At 38.5% G+C, this 10,064-nt stretch overlaps 1 protein-coding gene across 1 annotated transcript; it reads right to left on the reverse strand.

Annotated features, from left to right (window-relative positions):
* On the reverse strand, window positions 1-774 carry LOC133805660 (secreted RxLR effector protein 161-like). Its single transcript, XM_062243829.1, has one exon. It carries the CDS (start codon window positions 772-774, stop codon window positions 1-3), a length of 774 nt encoding a protein of 257 aa, XP_062099813.1.
* Between the last annotated feature and the right edge of the window lie 9,290 nt (window positions 775-10,064).

Here is a 10,064-nt window from a genome sequence, read left to right on the forward strand (position 1 = left end):
TTATCCTCCATATTCTACTCCTAGAAAATTCATGCAAAGCTTGAATTTGTGTAGAGTAACTACCTTAGTACCCATATCTGATGGATTCTCTTCTGTCGGAACCTTTAAAATAGAGACATGTCCTTCAGTCACCTTATCTCTTATAAAATAGTATTTTATCTCCACATGTTTAGTCTTGTCATGAAAGAAAGGATTTTTACACAAGTGGATACAACTTTGACTGTCTGAATACACTGTAGGAGTCTTTTTGTACCCTGTTACTTCTTCTAGCAACCCTCTTAGCCAAAGTGCTTCTTTAATAGCCTCTGTTACTACTATGTATTTGGATTCAGTTGTAGATAGTACAACCGCAGGTTGTATTTGAACCTTCCAACTTACACAATTCCCTCCAATTAGAAATAAATAAGCCGAAGTTGATCTCCTGCTATCTCTATCCCATGCGTAGTCTGCATCACAATATCCTTCCAAATCTGTAGTTGAGTTTTGTCTTCTGTAGATCAGACCAACCTTAGTCATTCCTACTAGGTATCTAAGAGTCCACTTCATAGCCTCCCAATGTTCTTTGCCTGGGTTAGCCATATACTTACTGAGTAAACTCATAACATGAGCTAAGTCTGGTTGAGTACAGACCATTAGATACATAATTAACCCGACTGCATTAGAATATGGTATATTGCTCATATACTCAATGTCTTCCTTTGAAGTTGGACTTTGATTCTTTGACAATTGAAACTGATGGGTTATAGGTTGCTTAGTAATCTTAGCATCTGTCATATAAACTTATCTAGTATCTTGCCAATGTAGTCTCCCTGGATCAAAACTAACTTCCCTTTGTTTCTGTCTCTCCTTATATGCATTCCCAAGATTTTTGTAGCTTTTCCCAAATATTTCATTTCAAATTCAGACTTTAGTAACTCTTTAAGGTTCTCCACTTTAGCCTTTTCCTTGCTAATAATTAGCATGTCATCTACATACAGCAGTAGATAGGTAGCTTCCATAACTTGAGTGCCTTTAAAGTACAAACATGTATCATAATAGCTACTAGAAAACCCCTGTTTGAACATAAAAGAGCTAAACCTTTTATTCCATTGCCTAGGTGATTGCTTGAGCCCATATAGAGATTTTTCCAGCTTGCACACAAGTTGTTCCTGTCCTTTCTTTATAAAACCCTTAGGCTGCTCCATGTAGATATCCTCCTCCAATTCTCCATGTAAGAAGGCTATGGTAACATCCATTTGTTCTATTTCTATATCAAAATGAGTAGCTAAGGCAAGCATGATCCTTATGGTTTTATACTTAACCAGAGGAGAGAAAATTTCAATAAAATCTATACCTTCCTTCTGTGTGAACCCTTTGGCCACTAATCTTGCTTTAAACCTAGCTGGTTCACCTTTTGTTTGGCCTTCTTTGAGCTTGTACAACCACTTACAAGCTATTATGCTTTTACCTTTAGGTTTTCTAGTTAGTTTCTAGGTTTGATTCTTTAGCAGAGACTTCATTTCCTCCTCCATGGCCTTTTTCCACTTTACTGAGTTGTTGCCATTTACTGCCTCTTCATAGATGTTAGGTTCTGTACAGTTTATTTCCATAACACTTTGGAATGCATAGGCCAACACTTCATTCCAGGCATTGAAACTGAACCTTTGGGTAGGCTTTAGGACCCTTTTCATTCTATCTCTTGTTAGCTGATATTTAGACAAGTTCTCTCTATTTTCTTTAGTATTAATATCTGTATGTGTTTCAGGTTGCTCTTCTATATGATGTTCCACTTGACTTCGACCCCCAAGAGTCTGCTCCATATATCCTGGCTCCACCTGATTTATAGCAGGCTCTTGTTCCACAAGTTCCACCTGATTTGTATCGATCTCTTAAGTATTTTGTTCCACCATATATTTAGTTGTTGGTAGAGTCATTGAGGTACCTGTAAGGTTAGTTTCTTGTACACCTGCACTAGAGTTTTTGTTAGATAAACAAGGAAAATTAGATTCTTGAAATATAACATCCCTGTTAATTAAGGTTTCAAAACCCCCATTCTCCCTTAATCAAATCCTATAGCCTTTTACTCCTTCTGGGTATCCTATGAGCACTCCTTTCACAGCACTGGTTCAAGTTTTCCAACATTTTGGTGTGTATAGGCTGATCCAAACACCCTTAGATTTTATAAATCTGGAGGTTTTCCCGAACACTTCTCCTCAGGTGTCTTTAACTCTATGGCACTTGAGGGGTATCTATTTATCAAGTAAGCTGCTGTCATAACATCCTCTCCCCCAAAACCCCTAGATAAACCAGCATTAAACAACATGCATCTAGACTTATCCAATATGGTTCTATTCATGTGTTCAACCACCCCATTTTGTTAGGGTGTGAGCCGAACTGTTCTGTGTCTTTGTATCCCATGTTCCCTACATTATTTATCAAAATATTCATTGCAGAATTCCAACCCATTATCTGTTCTTAGGACCTTTATTTTTCTGTTAGTTTGATTTTCTATCAAGGTTTTCCATTCTCTAAATTTCTGAAAAGCATCACTCTTATTTTTAAGAAGAAAAATCCAAACTTTCCTAGAAAAATCATCAACAATAGACATAAAATATGAACAACCACCATGTGTATTGGTCTTTTTAGGACCGCATAAATCTGAATGAATGTAATCTAATATGCCTTTAGATTTGCAAGTTCTAGTTTTAAATTTAAGTCTATGATGTTTACTTAGAATGCAATATTCACAGAAATCTACCTTAGTTACCTTGTCTTTACCAAGAAGTTTCCGCTCACTTAAAATATGTAGCATTTTCTCACTGATGTGACCAAGCCGTTTGTGCCATAGGATAGCTTTAGCATCTTCATGTGATTTTTCCATTGAGTTGTGACATTTAGCAATCAGTTCCCCACATAAGTAGTACAATCCTTCTTTCTTCTGGCCTTTCATGATGGCCATTGCTCCCTTGCATAATTTTATCTTTCCATCCTTGATCTTGCTTTCTATTTTCATGTCATCAAGCACACTTAGAAAAATCAAACTGTTAGACAAGTTAGGCACATACCTTACTCCTGTGAGCGATCATATTGCTCCATCAAACATCTTGAAGCTTGCAGTGCCCAAGCCTTCAATTTCACAAGTTTGGTTGTTGCCAAGTATGACTTTTCCCCTATTTGATTCCCTAAAATCAGTGAGTAAACTTTTGTTATTAGTCATATGAAACGTACAACTAGAATCTAGTATCCAGTCATCCCTTAAAAGATGATGCAGCCATGTACGCTTCTCCACTATCATAACCATCACTATAGTTAGCTGATTGTTGATCTGGTTTCTGAAACTTTGAATCTTGATCATCTTGCTTTTTTTTTGTTCAATAGAAAACAGTCTCTTTTGAAATATCCTGGCTTGCCACAGTGATAACATCCCTTTTGGTCACTTGGACCCCTTGGGTTTGACCTTCCTCTCTCAGAGTTATAATTTCCTTTGTAATGACCTCTACTCTGGCTTCTGCCTTTCCTATGCCATGGTTTCTTCTGATTTGTTCTCCCACAGCTCAGATTCAGTTCCTCATTGGAGCTTCCCAACTTCTCATTTGTCATCTCCAAGTCTTTAGACTTAAGGGCAAAAATAACCTCTTCCAGTGTTATCGCTGTTCTGCGATATTTAATGGTTGTTTTCACCTCTCGGTATGACTCTGGCAGTGAGTTGAGGATTATAATGGCTTGATTTTCATCACCCAATGCTTCATCTTTCCCTGAGTTTGCTAACTCAATATGCATCCTTAATAACTCATCTAAATTATGTTCAAGAGTCTTTGAATGACTCATCTTGAACCCAAAAATTCTCTCATTCAAGAAGATTTTATTGGTGAGGGATTTCTGCTGAAATTGTTCTTCCAATTTCTTCCAAATCTTGGCTGGTGTCTCCTCTTTATCCACACGTCTGATTATTGAATATGATGATGCCTGTGTCTGTTTCAAGAAACTCTTCTTGCTAAATCTTTGAAGTATTTTCTGGCCATTCAATTGGTTCTTTTAGTACCTGAAGTTGCTTCTATTGTGCTAATAATGATTTGCTTTTTCTTCTCCAATTCTGGTAGTCACCTGTACCATCAAACCGATCAATATCAACTTTGATATTACTCATTCTACAATAATAAAAAAGAAATAGTTTGAGTTAGAGAGGTTTCAATAGGATTGTCCAAAGGGACATCCACAAACTCTTAAATTTCTTGATATCCTTCTTGAGGGTTAATTCCCTTTAGACTTGCTTAGTTCCTTTGTCACTAGTGGTTGAATCTTGGAGCTTAGAACCTGGCTCTGATATCACTGTAAGGTTTTACCCTACACCATTCAACACATTGTTAACAAAATAACAAGGTCACTTTTGACCTTTCCCTTCAGAACTTTGACAAATAAAAGTTTGACACCGTTAGCTTCAAGGATTGTATTTCAATAGTCAAAATAACAAGAGTAATAAAACCTAATGTTCCTATTATGTTCTATATTAAGAGAAATGAACAACCTTCGATATTTCCCTAAGAACCCTAGAAAATACAAGGCATTAGATCAGAAATTATGAGCAACAACATAACAAAAAAGGAGAGAGAGAAAGAAGATCAAGACAGTAAGTACTCCAGACTCTCAATCCCATCAATTTCAATAGATTGTAATTGTAACGACCCAAATTCCCTAATAAGGTTTAGGACCTTGATTAGGAGGCCGGGAGGGCCATAATTGATTTATTGTGCTATTATGTGATTATATGCATGATTATGTGGGTCATATTATTATATGATGATAAAGGCATGCATGGGGTTATATACTCTGTTGTGAGGGTATTTTGGTAATTTGGCTCACCACGAGCGTAATTGCATACTTATGTGTATACTGGTAGGTTAATGTTGAGACCAAATTATTATGTGGGTATGTCTGCAGCTTGTGGCTTGAGGCGATCCTAACAAGCGGTTTAGCGGGAAAGTCACAGCGGGGATTTATACCCGGCTCGGTGTGAGCCTGGGGATGTATCTGGGAATTTGGAGAATATAATGGAGATGATTCGGTATTGATAAATATAATTGGTGACTAACTAGATGACGGGAATTAAGTGGTAAATATTTAAGACACTTGAGGAATTAGTGGGAATCGGGAGCAATGACTAAAATGCCCTTAGAATGTTTAAAGGTTTAGTTATTATTGGGAGGGCAAGGTGGTCATTTGGCTTACTTAAGGTTAGGCTATATTCTGCTTTTTGATGTTAGTGGAGGTTGTAGATAAACTTAGAAACTTAAGGAAAAGAAAAGAAGAAGGAAAGAAAGAAAAACAGAACACTTAGAGTTATCTCACTATCTCTCATTCGGCTGGGTCATCTCTTCACCATTCCTTGTGGGTTTTGGAGCTGGAATTCTAGAGCAAGCTCAGGATGGAGCTTAGGGCTAGGGACTTTGGTGAAGCTTGAAGAACTAGCAGAATTAAGCCAGTCAATTGAGGTAAGTTTTAAGGTTCTCTGATGTGAATTTCTATGTTTTAATGAGATAGTTTTTAAGTTTGAGTTTTGGATGGAATAAAGGGATATGAACCTGAGGAGTTGAAGGGCTTGAAGTTGGTTGGATGCTAGAACGATTCTACAGCTGAGGTAAGGATTAATTTGAAGTTTGATGGTTGAATTTGAGAGTTTTCATGGCTGGTTTTGAGTTTGTGGGTTTGAAATTTCAGAAGTTGGAATTGGGATTTTGGTGAGTCTTAAGCTGGATTTTTGGTTGGGTTATGTTGTCTAAATCATTCTAATGTTGTTATTATTAATTGGTTTTGAGTTGGGGGCTTTAGGATGGCTTTAGGTGAGGTTTAGAGATTGAAAATGGTGGTTTTTTCTGGGTTCGAAGGGTCGGGACGCGGCATGGTTCTTGGTGAGCCGCGGCCCTTCGAAGTTGTCACATGCTGAGGAAGGAGGGCGGGCCGCGGCATGGCCCAAGGAATGCCGCGGCCCTTACCTGTTTTTGTACCTTTGGAGGTTCTGTTTGGGGACCATGCCGCGGCATGGGTGGCCTATGCCGCGGCGCTTAAGGGATTTTGGGATTTTGAGAATTTAGGCTTGGGAATTTAACCTAGGGTGCTCGGGGTTGAGTCTTTTACCATATTTGGTGAAGTTCAATGTTCCGAGGACTAGAAATTGGTTTAGAAGCTCATTTAAGATTGTTAATGGTATCCTTTATCTTGGTTGTGACTAGGTGCTAAGCTGGCACTCGGGGATCAGATCGTGCTCAAGGAGCATCGCTTATAACTAGCTCGTTTGAAAGCCAAAGGTAAGAAAGTTGCACCTGATTATGTGGCTAGGTTGGGACTAAGTGTTCCCTATGTTTGTATGCATTGTTATGTGAATGTGATTAACCATGTGGACACGGTGGGACTAAGAGCTCCCTACACTTGTATATCATGTCATGAGGTGGTATTATTATGCCATGGGACATGCGATAACCGACCTAAGAGTGTCGGAATCAATATTTGCGCACAGGGCGCGGCTCGGCCACTGGTAGCTGAGGCAGCTTATCTATCACTGAGCTCGGTTAAGCTGGCTGAAGTCAATGAGTATTACACTGGGGGCGGCCCAAGTGAGCCGAAGACAGTGTATTAAATAGAGGGTGCGACTAAGGGCGCTGACCCTGAATATCCTTTGATTATGATCGTGAATATTGTGTTATGAACGTGATTTGTTGGCTGTTTGGATAACAAACTATTAATCTGTCGTGTGATATCACTGATTGGGTAAATGTTATGAAATGCTAAATTCCTGGTTGTGCATTGTGAAATATTTGATAAATGATGTTGATCTTGCTATGTTATCATGCTTTCTTGCTGGGCCTCGGCTCACGGGTGCTACGTGGTGCAGGTAAAGGCAAGGGTAGGCTGAATCAACCATGAGTTGGAGAGCTCTGGGGGCGAGGTGTACATTGTCAGCTGCTCTGCCGCCACGGTCGAGGAATTGTACAGGGACGGAAACCTAAAATGTATATTTTTCCATTAGAGTGGCTTGAATTATTTGTAGCTCTTGGAATTTGTTATAACTAAGACGTCTAAATCCTGTTTCGAGTTTCCATGTATCAAACTGTCATTTTTAATGAAAATAGCCTGTTTGTGACCAAAATCTTTTATTTCTAACCTGTTGATGACATTGAATTCACACTTTGTTTAAATGACTTGATTAGCAAGTCTTGCACTATTTAAAACACACAGTGTAACGGTCTTGGTTATCCAGGGCGTTACAGTAATGAAGAAAAATTTCCAAGTCTCTCAATTAGGAATTCTACATCCTCTTCTTCATTTCCAATTCTTTCAATTTAGACAAAGGTGAGAAAGAGGTAGAAGAAGAAGAAGAAGAAGAAGAAGAAGAAGAAGAAGAAGAGGATGATGATGCTTTTGATGTTGACGATCCTACATAATTCCTCATCATTACTGCTTGTTTTAATGGCTTTGAGCTACACTCCATCATATTGAGCTTCTCTAGGGTTGGAAAAAAAGGCATGGAAGTAAGGTTAGGGCATTGGTAAATTTCTAGATAACAAAGACAAAAGAAACAAGGATGGGTTTGGTTGGCAATACGAGTATCCTCCTCCTCCTCCTCCTCTTGTCTCTCTCGTCTCCATCACCCCTTCAAAGTAGGGCAGTTCCTGTAACACCCTGGTTACTCTAAGACCGATACTGTGAACTTTAAACCGTTCTTAACTCGCTAAACGAGTCATTTGGTTATAAACGCACATCTAGGTGCTATTAATAGGCTAAGGTGAAAAATCTCGATCAAAAGGAAATGATAAATTTTATTTAAAACATAAAACTGTACATGGGCCCATAAAATCATTTACAAGTTATTTACAATCCAAAACAGTCATTACAGTGTAAAAATTACAACCCGCTGACCTAAGCGACAAAAATAGGGTTAACCCCTAGTTCCCCTGAGAAACACCTTGGTCGTGGTGGTCAAGTGGCTGCATATGTACACATCGCCACCTAAGCTCTCCACTTAAGGCTGGGTGAGCTTTTCTTTCCCTTTACCTGCACCACATAGCACTTGTGAGGCAAGGCTTAGCACGAAAACTTATTACTACATGAATACAATATTGATGAATGATTATGATAATCATACTGGGCTTGTAGCCCTAATCAAATAATGTCGAGATTCTAGTAATCATGTTGGGGTGTGTAGCCCTAATCAGATGGTATCGAGATTCTAATAATCATGTTGGGGCGTGTAGCCCTAATCAGATAAGTGATTGATGAGTAAGTCACGAACTTAAACCAGATAAGTGACTATAGAGTCACAAACTTGAATCAGATAAGTGACTAATGAGTGAGTCACAAACTTGGGCTCCACACCCTTATCCATGTGGCAATGTAGTCACCTGGGCCTTCGGGCCCCGACTCTAAGTAACTAGCCTTTAGACTAGACAAGCGCTTTTATTTTCATCAAACTTAAGGTCGGTCAAGCATTTCATGCTTATGTTGATAATGCTTATGTCGATTAGATCTAATCTTTTTGGCTTGTGTTAAACACACTAATACCGTTCTTGACTCATAAGCCAATACCATACGACCAGTGCTCAGTACTACTGCCGAACTTGACTAATAAGTCACAGCTTCACAATCAATATTGACACCATTTCCAATTCTGACTAATAAGTCAGTACCATTCACAGATAAGCAACACTACTAAGCATTTAATATGCAATCAATGTCCACATATAGAGCAATCAACATGCCTCATTAATAACCATGCATGTCACATACTGGGTGCAGTTTTCTTACCTCTGGTTTGAGCGTAAAGCAAGTTAAAAACGAACCCTCGAGAATGATCAATCCTTTGATCCTTTAGCAGTCACCTAGTCATAAACAAATATAGAATTCCATCAATGAAATCAACAATAAAAAGGTTCATGATCTAAGCCTCACTCCCGGGATCCTGAATCGTACTAGGGTGATTCAGCCCTGGTTTTTCTCTTTCGATTTCTCCAATTTCCAAACTTCAAGAACTGATTCCAAACCTCAACCAAACTCACAAATGAACCCCAAAACCCATTCTACAAGTCCTAGGCATCAAAACCCAACTACACTTTGCCAAAAACTTTAATGAATTCTCAACTATCCAATCCAAAATTCCAGCTAAAAACTAATAGAAAAACAGGGCAAAACCAGAGTTTCCATGGCTAAAATCTTACCTCAAGCTTAAGATTAAACCCTCTTCAATGGTAGAACACAATCCTAGACCCCCAAGGCTTGATTCCCTAGCTTGAATCCTCAATTGGAGCTTAAAAATTCCAAAGGAAAAAGAAGAAAAAGATGATCGTGGGAGAGGAGAAGGAAGGCTCTATTTTTGGTTCAGTTTTCTACAGCCTTCTAGTTCATATATAACCTTAGGTCAAAAGACCAAAATGCCCCTAGGTTAAGTAAAACCCTTTTAAAGCTAGCAAGGGAAAAATCGTCATTTCCCGTCTATCTCGTTAATTATAATTAACGTCCTCCAATTCCCATTATTCTGAATATTCTCAAATGCTAATAAATCATATACCAGTACCCTTGAATTCCCGGTAATGTACTAATCATCAAATTACCTCGAGGCTCACCCCGAGCCCCGAAATTAACCCCGTTATGACCAAACCGCTAACTTGCATTCAAAGATCGTCTCATGCGGAATAGCTCGAAAAAATCCACATTATAATGTGGCCTCATCAATAATTCACCAACATGCATGAAAATATACAAATATGCCCTCAGCGGGCCAAATTACCAAAATACCCTTATAATGAAAAGTGGACCCACATGTATGCATTTATCATCATATAATAATATAATTCACATAAATATGCATGTAATCATTTAATTGCACAATAAATCAATTATGGCCCTCCCAGCCTACTAATCCGACCATTAAACCTCATTAGGGATTTTGGGGCATTACAGTTCCAAATTGTAAGTCTGCTGAGTGAAGGAAAGAATAATACTGATGAAGTAGTGAACTCAGTTGATATGTACTCCATATTCTCAAACCCTTCAAGATAATTTTTTTGAAGGGAAGGTAGTTGATCCAACTATGGGAG

Source organism: Humulus lupulus, chromosome X (genome assembly GCF_963169125.1).
Source record: "Humulus lupulus chromosome X, drHumLupu1.1, whole genome shotgun sequence".
Taxonomy (NCBI): domain Eukaryota; kingdom Viridiplantae; phylum Streptophyta; class Magnoliopsida; order Rosales; family Cannabaceae; genus Humulus; species Humulus lupulus.